General features: G+C 36.9%; 1 protein-coding gene across 1 annotated transcript in view; it reads right to left on the reverse strand.

The window, feature by feature from the left end:
- Positions 1 to 1245: 1245 nt before the first annotated feature.
- The window catches only part of LOC122095225 (WD repeat-containing protein 3-like), a 29458-nt gene continuing 15705 nt past the window's right edge, over positions 1246 to 14998 (reverse strand). The window contains 1 exon segment of the mRNA XM_042665684.1: positions 1246 to 1332. Within this exon segment, the coding sequence (XP_042521618.1) occupies positions 1246 to 1332 (87 nt within the window).

Raw genomic sequence — 14998 nt, forward strand, 5'->3', positions numbered from 1 at the left:
CCAGAGGGTAAGGGTTTCTACTCCGCTTGGTGTGTACTCTACTTTGATAAACATCCAAAAGGCTCAAGTTATTTTCAGTCTTCTACCATGTACTCATTTGTGTTCTTCATCACTCATCACTGTCTTGGACATAAATAACACACTTTATCAACAGTTTGTCTAAAGTCAGTGGTTTGGCGTCCCACAAATTCAGTTTCCTATACTATTTCCTATATTTTACTGTAACTCCAAGCCAGAACCCACTTAAGATATTTTCTACACTTGAAATCTCTGAAAGTGATGCTGAATATTCTCTCACTTCTCCCACACTTAAACTTTAAATCTTTTGTAAGAAATATATAAGAGAAGTCATTCTTCTCTCTATCAATCAAGTTACAAGACTGTGGTATAATTTGGGTAAATGACATGATACTGTTAAAGGCATCTTCACAGATATACTGGTCCACAGTGGGTGATTGAGAATTTGGGGGAGTACTTTTCAGGTGTTTAATACATTCACGCTTACTCCAGAAATGTTCTACAAACGTCTGTTATCAGAATATAAAGTGTTCAGTTTTTCATCTATATGAGTAAATTAGTTGCATAGAATCATGTTCAAATTTCTATCAATATGGCTGTTTGTCCTCTCAATATTCTCCTATGAGTTCCATGGAATCAAACAAATAAGCATATACTATGTTCTATGGAAAAATATAATTAGGAAGGTATAGGAAACTTCATTTGAAGCACAAGGCCTACAACAAGATAGGCCCTTTAGACCTTTTTAATGCTTGATGTACTGTTTCATTGCTCAAGTAGTCAATAGTACGTTATACTATGACAATGTCCTTTCTCTTAGAATGACTGAGTTTAGAATAAAGAACTCCTTTAGTTTTCCTTTCCATCAAGCATAAATCTCACTTCACTACAGATGACTTCTTTTTCTGTCATGTTAACCTTCAAATACTTTCCTCAAAAATTTTATCCTTACAAGTGCAGTTCTTTAAATCATATCTGTCCTATGACTTGAAGTCTGGTAATACAAAATGATGTGCACAAAACATGTCTAAAAGAGGCTGTTATTTTCTTTTTCTTGATGCCTCACAAAAATTTGTAATTATTTATAGTTTGCTGTTTCATTTCTTTTAAATAGCTGTCTATATATTGGTCAAAATAAAATATACAGTGAAGATCAGAAACTCAGATCTCATCTAAAACTTAAAATGTGTATCTGTATCTCACATAGGAATTATGGTTGGGTGTATCTTAGCCCTCAAATTTGAGGACACAATCAAATACTTGCCCAACAACGGGAACTCGAAATCCAGTTTTCATCTGGAGTTGATTTACTCTCTGAAAAGAAAATAAACAAAGGATATGCAAATCTAACAAGCATACTATTCACAATAAACTTCTTCCTTCCTACCTATAAGCATAAATTTGAATTGAATTATGGCACTACTTGAGGGAAAAACTTATATATAGTGTGATAATCACTACCACCAGATGATATTAAATGGAATGGTAAACCAAATATCCTTCTCATTCTTGTTTGAACAATTTCTATTATGAAGAGGGAATATGGATATAGTCCTATATTTTAAACTCTACACTTTTAAAATGTACTCAATCAACTCATGTTTAATACAAAACGTAAATACCCAAGTAAACATGGAAATATTTGTTGGTTTTCTGTAATCTATACATTTATCCTACTGAAATCAATTCATGCAATAGTGTTCATTTAATTTTGACATGAATTATTGTACATTTCAATTAACAAATTTCAATGCCTTCAAATGTAAATGATAAAAGAAATGCATTGCATGAGAAAATGTTCACATGAACATTATCACCTTAAAAGAATATACTATTTTCAATATTGTAATGTGAGAAAAAGATTCTAACTGGAATAGACACAACGGAAGAAACACCCTGGAAACTGTGGAGGAAGAAAATGTCTGAGGATTACCCTTCATTTCCTCATTTGGCAATTATCAACCTTTCATGGATCAATAAGTTGAGCAGAGCACATAATTCTTTGAGGATATTTGTCAGTGTCATTTTCAAATTTCATACCTTTAGATCTACCCATAAATATTCTGGTTATTTATTTCCAACTCAGAAATGTATTTGACATTATTTTAGATAAAACATATAAATAGGACATAATTGAATTCCTTTCTGGAAAGGCATACATTTGAAAACATTACCCCTGATTTTAACGTGTTTCTAATTTCCTCAAATATAATTTACATAAATATATGCTCAATGCAAACAGAGAAATTGTTTTTCATTTTCACTACTAAACTCTATCCAATTTACAATGAATGTATAGTATTCTATATGTAACTGCATATATATATAATTATTCTTAAGTAGTTCTTAGAGGCACAAATACCTACAGATATTTCTTTGTCAAAATCATCCATTTCAGCTTTGCACTCATGATAGGAATTGCTAACAAAATCATCAAAACGTATGCATGATTTGCTATTTGGTAAACTCCATTCCATTCATTGTATAGTTTTCTCCGTGATAAAGATGCTTCGTTTTTTGTATATATCCATCCTACAGTATGAAATAAATAATTAGGATATGAGATACCTCACTGAAATTTCATATGGATCTATATGTTCCACAAAGAAATATGTATAGTGCCTGTTGTATATTAATTTTCAAAACATGTCCTTTTGTGAAAAAATTTTAACAAAATGATGAGAGAACTGAAGTATTTTTTCTAATGGTTGTCTACACTGTCCACTTACACCATGAAACCTCTGAAACCCAGCGATAATCTAAAATAAAAATTCTTTCAATGGGACAAGTTTTACAATCAGCATGACTCTACATTGGTTCTGGAAAACAGTAAGATTGTATTGCTTTCAGCATACGTCCAATTTTATTAGGTCGAAATTTTACAACTCAAATGGAATCAAGGTGTATCATGTTTTCTTTTTTCCCAAAATTCCTCCATGTTTTAGATTTGAATAAGTTTACTGTAAAGTATTCAAGGTATAATAGGATGTTAGGGAGTGAAAAAATACTCTAAAGGTGGGATTTCTTCCTGGAGCAATTTGTGTTAGTAACACAATGCAAAATGGGTGTAGAGTGAGTTTTTGATTGGGCAATGTGTGTATGTATCTGCGCACGAACATGTGATCATATGAACAGCTGTGTCTATGACTAACATGTTTCAATCAGAAACTAGGTGGTGAAACTATACTAAAATCTGTGAACAGCATAATTGATCATTTGGTATAATTCTTTATATGTTTTGCATAAGAATCGACATTTGGGACTGGAAAGGTGACTCAGTAGTGAGTGTTTGCAAAGCATGCAAGAAGCTCTAGGTCTGATTCCTTTGCACCACAGAAGCGGAAATAGCCGAAAAAACGGTGCTGTGGTTCAAGTGGTAGAGCGCTAGCTTTGAGCTGAAGAAGTGAAAAACAGTGCACAGGGCCAAAGTTCAGGTCAAATGACACGCAAAAATTCGTGTTATTTTTTTGTTTATTGTATTTTACAATGTGATCCTTTGAGTCATTGCAAAGGAATGGGATTACTGGATGATGGAGGAGCTCTCTTTTTAATATATACGAACTCAAGAGTGTTTTCAAAAGTAGTTGAAACTTGTCGATATTCCTAATACAGAATAGCGATGTTCCCATTTGGTCACATACATGCCAGCTTCTGATATGATTTCTTGTCAAAATATGCCCTATTTTAATGGGAGTAAGTAGGAATCTCAGTGCAGATTTCATTTGCATTCCTTTTCTCCATGCAAATTGGATGTTAATTCAAGGAAGCCCCTTTATTATTTGTTAGCAATCTTTTAGTTAAGGAATGATTCATCTGCTACAGGAGCAGGTTAATATTAATTAAAAACTTAAAGTTAATTAAATACTTAAGACTGAATTTTAATATTAAAAATATAAAATTCAAAAGAAGACGCATCAAATAGGACAAATACAATAAGTGTGTATTCAAAAAGCATCAACTGCTAGGATCGAATATTTGTCAGCCATTTTATTCCAGAAATTGCACTGGATTTTTGGGCTGAACAAATATATTAACAAAAGTAAAAAAAAATCATCCAAAGAGACTAGAAGATGCCTCACTATAGCCATGTGTCTTAAAGCCTTAAAACAAGCTCAAATTTCTTCTCAGTTTTCTGTATAGAAATTCATGCTGCTGATAAACAAATCATTTGATGTGCACGGGAATTATTTTCATTACTAGTATGACCAGAAATATTGAATATTTCTCCATGCATCTATTGGTTATTCTTATTTCATACTCAGAGAAATCCCTTGTATACTTTATATACTTGTATACTTGTATACTTCATCTAAATAGGAATTTCATTTTGTGGTGATTTAACTTTGTTAGCTCTGGGGCCCCAGCATGTTTTATTGTTAGATCTTCAATAGATGATGTCCCAAACTGGAGTTTGTACTGCTATTTATGTTCCTACCCCTGAATATTGCCAATCAAATGTTCTCGCATTGAATGAAATCCCATACATTCAGCCCCCCTTTGATTCACTGTGACTAGAGTATTATTTAGTAAGTTTTCCCCTTAGAATCCAAGATGATAAGGCATCACCTATACCATACTATGATATTTCATGAAACTTACACCTACTTTGAGGTCTTTAATGCATATGGACTTGGTTCTGGCCCAAGTTCAAAGATAATGATCTCCTTTCAATTAGTCATACACGTATAGCTATTTTTACGTGCCTCATATTGAAGAGTCTCCATAATCTTATTATTTTAGCACCTTTATCAAAATTCAAGTCCCTATATGTCTCTAGGATGATTTCTGTGTCTTTAATGCTTTTCCTTCAAGCTTTAGGCCTATGTAAGTGAGAATACTAACTAAGTAACTAATTGATAATCTATCTTACTATTTGTGTGTGTGTGTGTTGTGTGTGTGTGTGTGTTGGATTGTTTCTGTGTGTTTAATAACAGTGTTTGGCGTGCAGTATTGTCATTCTTGCTATGGTTTTCTTCTATGGGCTGCTTTCTTTTAACTCTATATTTCCATGTGACTTTTTTTATTACTTTTTTTCTCTTTCATCAAATAATGTTTTAGGGATATTTGAATATACACGTAGCATTGGGCACTTTTCCAAATTTCTTGATGTCAATACTTCCAATCCAGTAGTGTGTGCAGCATTAAATTTAATTGAATGCAAATGTTGTAATTTCTATTTTCAGAGATTAATATGTTCCTGTTAGAGTTCCTTCACTTCTTATGGGAAATCCTAGTTATTTTCTTTTGGAGGGTATCAGGAAAGATGTTTTTGTGGATAAAGCATCATGCTCATTTTGGGAAAAAAGAAATGCTGCTGGTTTCTGTAAGTTCGTTGTAAACATTGTTACTTTGCCAAAAGTTTATAAGCCACAGGAAATTAATATTGTAGCCCACAAGACTACTTTCAATACAGGATCAAGTTCTTTGCCAAGAAGCAGAGATTCATTTCTTCTTTCCCTATTTGTATCTCATTTTGGTTTGCCATACCATATTAATTCAGCTAGCAATTCCAATTCTATATTGTAGATAAATACAGAGAAGGGATTCATTTTCTCCTCCGTAGTAGTAGTGCAAATGTTTTTCTTTTTCAGCATTAATGGTAAGATAACTGTAAGATTGTCATATGCAATCTTTATTTTATTGAGGAATATTCTGTGGGTTTCTATTTTCTCCAGAGTTGACGTAATAAGGAGGAATGGATATTATGTAATTGATGGGCTTCTTCCTATTGATGTATTGAATTACATGGATTGACTTTCATATATTGAACCAACTTTACACTATGATATGATTCCTCTTTGTTGAGAGCTTGTGGTTGTTTATTAACTCTTTATATCAGCACCCCAGAAACTATCTAGAAATTTACAGGGATGGTCAAGCAAAAATGTTTCTACAGCTCTTACATTGATGAATCCATAGCAGGTTTTTTTAAATTATAGAAATACTGTACAGAAGGGTTACAATAAAATGGGCAAGATAGTGAGTACATTTCTTATCAAGCATTGTAGCCTCCTCCTTTGTTTCCCCTTCTCATCCCTTCGCATCCTCCCCCAGCAAACCTCACCCAATCCTTTCCCCCTTTCCCGCCCCCAGAACCAAAGTTGTGAAGTTCATTTTCAACATACAGACCTGTACATCTCATTGTTGCAATGGCTCCAACTGCATCCCTGCTTAAACGATTTGTTATGTCCCTTCCCCTTCACAAATTATACCGACATCAAATACAGTGAAAGCAGGGGTTATACAGTGGGGGAGGACATACAAAGCCACAAAGAAATAATCTTATGAATGTGTTAGAAACAATTGCATGAAAAAGAAAAAAACAGAGTTCCGGGAAGATGGCGGAGGAGAAGCTGGAATCTGAACAAGCTCTTGCATAGAAAACAGTTTCAGAGTTCCAGTGAACAGTCCCAAGCCAGAGAATCACACCAAGCGTGCCATCACAGGACAGAGAGTTAGTCAAGAGAGGGGAAGCCAAGCAGACACATCTGAGCGCCTGCCAGCAGCTGCTGCTGCGGTGGCAGGGTCCCGGGTGCGACCACCGCCGCGGGGGCATACCTGAGACACAGTCCGGGACGAAGGAGCCAGACGCAGCGGAAGAGTGGATTCTACTCAACACCAGCAAGAACTGACAAGGAGCGGACAACTTCATCCTGCACTTTGCAGACCAGAGACGACCCGGGATCCAAGACTCGGCGTGAGTAGAAGCCCGACTTCCTCACTCCTTCTCTGGGAGCAGAGGAGGGAAGGCCACCCCTCACCCCCCCCCCCAAGCACCGGTGATCTCCATCTTGGATACCAACAAAGCTCCGAGGAGCGGCTAGCTCCAGCTCAGGCCTTGGAATGAAACTAGTCATTTAGCAGGTCACAAGAACTTAACGGTGAAGTGACCTCACAGACTCAGTTCCATCCAGGGAAAAGTCACCCAGCTCAGGCACCAGCCATTGGAGTGGCTCTCCTCACCGGGTAACCAGAGCCAGAGGCTGCCCCTCCCTCTAGCAGCCACCACAATCAATTGAAAAACAGAAACCCTGAGAGTGGCTCCAGGCTGGGTGCTGTGAGTTTTTTTCACAAAATAGCCCCAGGGAAAAGCTACTATTTGTTGAAAGGCCTCAACTCTACCCAGAACCTAGCCTCATCACTGCATCCCCCTCTTTTGTGATTCTCAAAGCAGATCACCCTCCCAGTAAACTAACCTGGGAGGGGGATCTCAAAATCTTGGGTAAAGCAGAGCATTTTTCTGCCTGTTCCAACAAACTGACTTAAGAAACCAATCAAGCCACAGGACCTCAAGCTGACCAGAGACTCCAACCAGACTCTGGTTACAGACAAAAGGGAGATACAGGACTCTTCCCACCCCTCCCCCCCCCCCCAAAAAAAATCAAAGAACTTTTTTTTTCTTCTTCTTCTTTTCTTTTTTTCTTTTTTTATTTTGTTTTTTTTTTCATTTTTTGTTACCTTATATATATAAAAAAATTTTTTTTTGCTTTTCTAAACTTTTATTAATCTTTAATTTTTGCCTCTTCTGAAAAAATAATTGTTTTCCATTACTTTCTTTTTCTTTCTCCTCTTATAATTTTTATTTTAGGAATACATGAATGTGTGTTTTCCTTTCTTTTCTTGTCTTCTTTCTCTTTTTCTTTCATTCTTAATTATCTTTTTGTTTTTTGTCTAGCTCTACTGAACTTCTGATCTTTTCTTCTCACTTTCCTATCCTTTCCATCTTTTCCTCTTTGTTCTTCTTTATGTGACTTAACTCTTGTCCTGCACATCCTCAGATAAACCCGTAGTTAACCAGTAGACCCTATCCCCCATTGTCTACACACTTAATCCACAAACTTATTACTCAATTCAAAACCTCTGAGACTTAAATTCATTAATAGCAGTACTACTTCTTTATACCTATATAATATTTTAAGCATTTTTTTAAAGTTTTTCACATCTCCTCTATGTCCCTCCCTTTCTCTAAACATATTCATATTCCTCTATAAATACATGGTCTTTTAATCTCTAAAATAACATTAATTTTTACGTTTCTATTTTTTTCTGGTCTCTTTTCATTCCCCTTTCCCTTTCTTCTTTTTCTTTCTTTCTCTACTTGCATCCTACCCAATCTATTTCCTGCATTGTGATTAGGACATAGTTAACTCTCCCTGTGCCTCCCCACACCAATCTATTCCTATTTTTTACCCACATCTCTCCCTAACCCTAATAATTTCTGGTTTTCCAAATTCTTCTCTGCGGTTCGAAGCCCTTTAACATATAGTTGTTTGATGTCGAATAGATGTATCTGTTGAACTAGATTGTATCTGTAGACTATTGACTGTACAAATGCAAACTTTGGTTGATGGTTGCCTTAAGATAGTGTTCTAGCACTAAACTGGTGCTATCTTCATCTCAAATGGGCAGAGTAAGCCGGAAAAACACAAGGAAAATGGCAAATTCGGGTATCTCAATTCCCAATCTTAATAATCAGGGGTTAGAACAGATAATGAATAATCCAGAGGAGAGTTCCCAAATAGCTCTACAATCACTGCTGGCAAACATGATGAATGAAAAGTTTGACAACGTACAAAGGACTCTGTATGAGCGTGATAGGGAGAGAGAGGAGGCATCCCAGAAGTTTATACAGGAATATCATAAGAGTGAGGAAGCTACTCAAAAACTGATACAAGATTTGCGTGAACAACTTGAGAATACTCAAAGAGAAAGGGAGGAATGGCGTGAGCAGGCTGAGAACACTCAAAGAGATCTGCAGGAATCCCACGAATGGGAGGAAGCTAATCAAAGAGTAATACAGGAATTGAGAGACCAGGTAGAGAACACACAAAGGCATTCATGGAATCCATTAACAAAGAGCTGAAGGAAGTCAGAGAGACCACAAAGGGAATGCTGAATGGAACCCAACAGAAGGAATGGGAGCCCAAAGAAACCATAACCATACAACTAAGCGATTAGAGGACAAACACTGAACACCAAATTAAGGAAGTAAAGAAATTCATACAAGACCTAAAACAGAGCTTCAACAAAGAACTTGAAGTCATCAAAGCTGACCAACTAGAAGGAAAAGAGATAAAAACAAAGTAGAGAGTCTTGACAGCAGGTTAGACCATGCAGAAGATCGAATCTCAGGGATTGAAGACAGCCTAGATATTATAGAGAAAGAACATACAACCATCCAAGACAAGTCCAGGAAATATGATAGATCTATCCAACACCTGGAAGACACCATCAGAAGGCCTAATCTAAGGATAATGGGTGTAGAGGAGCACCTAGAAACAGAAGTTAATGGTCTAGGAAATTTGTTTAACAGAATCCTAGCAGTGAACTTCCCAAACATGCAAAAAGATAGGCCTGTCCAGATACAAGAAGCCTTTAGAACCCCAAATAGACCAGACCAGAATAGGACATACCACCGCCACATTATAATCCACACAGGATCAACTCAGAACAAAGAAAAGATCCTTAAAGCTGTCAGAGAGAAAAGGGTAATCACTTATAAAGGGAAACCAATTAGAATCACCTCAGATTTCTCAGCAGAGACAATCAAAGCAAGAAGAGCCTGGAATGAGGTATGCCATGCCCTAAAAACAAACAACTATCAACCAAGAATACTGTACCCAGCTAAACTCTCCTTCATAACTGAAGGCCAAATAAAAACCTTCCATAGCAAAGAAAAATTGAAACAATACATCTCCACCAAACCAGCCCTACAAAAGATTCTTAAAGATGTCCTACACATAGAAAACCAACAAGACCCCAATAAAGGCCAAGAAACTGCACCCAAACTGAGAATCCAAGAACCATAGGAAGAACCCAGTTTTCGCAGCCCCCAAGAAGGTAGATAACATGGCAGGAACTCCCAAATATCTCTCAGTCCTATCTCTTAATGTTAACAGACTGAACTCTCCAATTAAGCGACATAGACTGTCTAGTTGGTTTAAAAAACAAGACCCTTCTATCTGCTGCCTGCAGGAGTCACATCTTGCCCGTAAAAACAAACACATTTTCAATGTTAAAGGCTGGAACCAAATCTACCAAGCAAACGGACCGCATAAACAGGCGGGAGTTGCAATCCTAATATCAGATAAAATAGACTTCAAATTAAAATTCGTGAAAAGAGATTAAGAAGGTCACTACATACTAATTAAAGGATCTCTCCTTCAGGAGGATTATACAATTCTAAATATCTATTCGCCAAACAATGGAGCACCCAAATTTATCAAAGAAACACTACTTTCCCCCAAATCCCATATAGATCCAAAGACATTAATTGTTGGGGATTTTAACACACCACTCTCCCCACTAGATAGATCAACTCATCAAAAACTCAACAGAGAAACCACAGATCTAAACAGCTGCATAGATCAACTAGACTTAACAGACATTTACCGAACATTTCACCCAGCAGCATCAGAATACACGTTTTTCTCAGCAGCACATGGAACGTTTTCTAAAATAGACCACATTTTAGGCCACAAAGCAAACTTGTCTAAATTCAGAAACATTGAAGTTATACCTTGCATTCTCTCTGACCACAAGGGAATAAAATTAGAACTCAACACCAAAAGCCACCAAAGAAAGTCCGGTGTCACATGGAGGCTGAACAACACACTGCTGAATCATGAGTGGGTCATGGAAGAGATTAGAAAGGAAATTCAAATGTTCATGCTATTCAACAAAAATGAACACACAAAATACCAGCTCCTCTGGGACACAGCAAAGGCAGTACTCAGAGGCAAGTTTATCCTCTGAGCTCCTACATCAACAAATTGGAGAGATCTGAAACTAACAATTTAATGACACATCTAAACCTCCTTGAAAAAGAGCAGCAAGATAAATCCCAATCCAGTAGACAGAAAGAAATAATCAAAATTAAATCAGAATTAAATGAATTAGAGTCCAAAAAAACTATAGAAAGAATCAACAAAACAAAGAGTTGGTTCTTCGAAAAACTTAACAAAATTGACAGACCCTTAGCAAATCTTATCAGAAAAAGAAGAGAACACACCCAAATTAATATACTCAGAGATGAGAATGGAAACATCACCACGGAAACAACCAAGATTCAGAACATTATAAGGGAATACTTCTCAAAACTTTATGCTAATAAGTTTGAGAACTTGACAGAAATGGAACTCTTCCTAGCAAATATTGACATGCCAAAACTAAACCAAGATGAGTTAAACTATCTTAACAGGCCCATATCAAGCATTGAAATAGAAACAGCAATAAGAGACCTCCCAGCTAAGAAAAGTCCAGGACCAGATGGTTTTACAGCGGAATTTTACAAGGCCTTCAAAGCAGAGCTCACACCAATTCTCCTCCAACTCTTCAATGAAATTGAAAGAGAAAGCTCACTACCGAACACATTCTATGAAGCCATCATAACCCTCATCCCAAAACCAGGCAGGGACTCATCAAAGAAAGAGAACTATAGACCCATTTCTTTGATGAACATTGATGCAAAACTTCTCAACAAAATTTTGGCCAACCGACTTCAACAATTCATCCAAAAAATCATACACCACGATCAAACAGGATTCATTTCAGGGATGCAAAGCTGGTTCAATATATGCAAATCAATTAATATTATTCATCACATCAACAGGAGCAAGAATAAGAACCACATGGTTATCTCAATAGACGCAGAAAAAGCATTCGACAAGATCCACCACCCCTTTATGATGAAGGTTTTGGAAAAATTAGGAATCCATGGAACATTCCTCAGTACAATAAAGGCTGTATATGACAAACCTACAGCCAGCATTATACTTAATGGTGAAAAACTAAAGCCATTTCCTCTTAACTCAGGAACAAGACAAGGATGCCCACTCTCTCCACTTCTCTTCAATCTAGTATTAGAATGCCTAGCTACAGCAATAAGACAAGATGCAGACACAAAGGGGATCCAAAGAGGGAAAGAAGAAATAAAACTCTCCCTCTTTGCAGATGACATGATCTTGTATTTAAAGAATCCCATAGACTCCACTCCCAAATTACTCAAGCTGATTCAAAACTTAGGCAAAGTAGCATGTTATAAAATTAACCCCCCAAAATCAATGGCTTTTCTGTATGCCAACAATGAGAAAAGTGTGGCTGAAAATAGGAAAGCAACTCCATTTATAATAGCCCCACAAAAAATAAAATACCTAGGAATTAACTTAACTAAAGAAGTGAAGGACCTCTATGATGAAAACTTTAAAATCTTGAAAAAGGAAATAAACACAGAACTTAAAAAATGGCAAAACCTCCCATGCTCCTGGATTGGAAAAATTAACATCGTGAAAATGGCAGTACTTTCCAAGGCTATCTACAAATTCAACGCAATACCTATCAAAATTCCACCCTCATTCTTCAAGGAAATAGAAGAGGCAATCCAAAAATTCATATGGAACAATAAAAGACCCCGAATAGCAAAAACGCTCATCAAGGGAAAGAACACTGCTGGAGGAATATCAATACCAAATTTCAAACTCTACTATAAAGCCATAGTAATCAAAACAGCTTGGTATTGGCATAAGAACAGACCTCAGGACCAATGGAATAGAATTGAAAACCCAGAAATGAACCTACAGACCTATAGCCATCTAATCTTCGATAAGGGAGCTAAAACAATAGAATGGAAGACAGACAGCCTCTTCAGTAAATGGTGCTGGCAAAACTGGTTAACTACATATAGAAAACTAAAGCTAGATCCTTATATATCACCCTGCACCAGAATCAACTCCAAATGGATCAAAGACCTTAAACTCAAAGCAGACACTCTGAAAACATTACAGGATGGAATAGGAGAAACCCTGGGTCTCCTTGGCTCAGGCCGAAATTTCCTGAATAGAGACCCGGAAACACAACAAATCAAAGAAAGGTTGGACAAATGGGATTGTATAAGGTTGCGGAGCTTCTGCAGGGCAAATGACATAGCTAGCAAGATCAATAGAAAGCCCACGGACTGGGAGAAGATCTTTACTAGCCATACAACGGACAAGGGTCTCATATCTAAAATACACTTGGAACTCAAAAAATTAAACCACCCAACAACAAATCCTCAAAGAAACAACTGCCCAATAAGTAAGTGGGCGAAAGACTTAAAGAGAAGCTTCTCTGAAGAAGAAAGAAGGATGGCCAATAGACACATGAAGAAATGCTCAACCTCCGTAGCCATAAAAGAAATGCAAATCAAAACAACATTGAGATATCACCTCACTCCAGTTAGAACAGCAAAAATCAAGAACTCTAACAACAACAGATGCTGGAGGGGATGTGGACAGAAAGGAACCTTACTTCATTGTTGGTGGGAATGTAAACTTGTTCAACCACTTTGGAAAGCAGTATGGAGGTTCCTCAAAAGACTCCACATAGAGCTCCCCAATGACCCAGCAATCCCACTTTTGGGCATTTTCCCAAATGATCACAAACAAGGCCACACTAAAGCTACCAGCACAACTATGTTTATTGCAGCATTATTTACCATAGCTAAGATATGGAACCAACCCAGATGCCCCTCAGTAGATGAATGGATCAAGAAGATGTGGTATATATACACAATGGAATTCTATGCCTCCATCAGAAAGAATGACATTGCCCCATTTGTTAGGAAATGGAAAGGCTTGGAAAAAATTATATTAAGTGAAGTAAGCCAGGCCTAAAGAAACATAGGTCCCATGGTTTCCCTTATTTGCAATATCTAGTATAGGTATGAGTTAAGCGGAAAAAGTCAGAGAATGTGATGTTAGGAAAACGAACCCTCAAATATGTATTTTAATGTTTTTGTTTCTTTCATGCATGTGTTTCTAACGCATTTATAAGATTATTTCTTTGTTGCTTTGTATGTCCCTCCCCCAAATTGTAACCCCCGCTTTCACTATATTTGATGTCAGTATAACATGTGGAGGAGACGGGGACAAACAAGTCGTTTAAGGATTCAGGTGGACCTGTTGCAACAATGAGAAGTACAAAATGTCATGTCAAAACCAGCTTTACAATGTCGGTGGGGAGGGAGGGGGGGTATGATTGGGTGGCGGGGAGGGGGGAGGCTGGGAAGGGAGGTGAAGGGTAAACAAAGGAGGAGGCTGCAATGCTTGGTAAGAAATGTATGCATTTTCCTGCCCATGTAATTGTAACCCCTCTGTACAGTATGTTCTCAAATAAAATAAAATTAAATTAAAAAAAAAAGAAGGGAAAGAGCATATAGGGGATTAGATTAGGGTTCTTTATAAAATTAAGTTTATCGAACTTAACAACTTTGGTAGGGGGTGGGGGAAGGGAAGGAGTATGGGAAGGGGACACAACGAGGAGGCAACAATGCTTGATGAGAAATGTACTCGTTATCTTGCCCATGTAATTGTATCTCCTCTGTACGGTATTCTCACAATAAAAAAAATGAATGAAAAAAAAAAGAAAGAAAAAAACATATTTGAATACATATCTTAGGATTCATTTCCCTAACATCAAATTATCTGAACTTTTCTGCTTGACTGAGACATATACTAGTTATTGCAAGTAAGGGGAAACATGGGACCTAAATTTCTTTGGGTCTGGCATACTTTACTTAATATAAGTTTTTTCCCAGGTCTTTCCATTTCCTAACAAATGGGACAATGTCATTCTTTCTGATGGAGGTATAGAATTCCATTGTGTATATATACCACATTTTCTTGATTCATTCACCTACTGAGGGGCATCTGGGTTGGTTCCCTAGCTTAGCTATAATAAATAATGCTGCAATATATATAGTCGTGCTGGTAGCTTTGGTATGGTTTTATTTGTGAAAATTTGGCTAAATGCCCAAAAATAGGATTGCTTGGTCATAGGGTTGCTCTATGTGCAGTTTTTAAGGAACATCCATACTGCTTTCCAAAGTGGTTGAACAAGTTTGCATTCCCACCAACAATGCAGTAAGGTTCTCTTCTATTCACATCCCCTCCTACATCTGTTGTTATTAGAGTTCTTGATTTTAGCCATTCTAACGGGGTGAGAT

Source organism: Dipodomys spectabilis, unplaced genomic scaffold (genome assembly GCF_019054845.1).
Source record: "Dipodomys spectabilis isolate Male_0828 unplaced genomic scaffold, ASM1905484v1 ptg000013l, whole genome shotgun sequence".
NCBI classification, from domain to species: Eukaryota; Metazoa; Chordata; class Mammalia; order Rodentia; family Heteromyidae; genus Dipodomys; species Dipodomys spectabilis.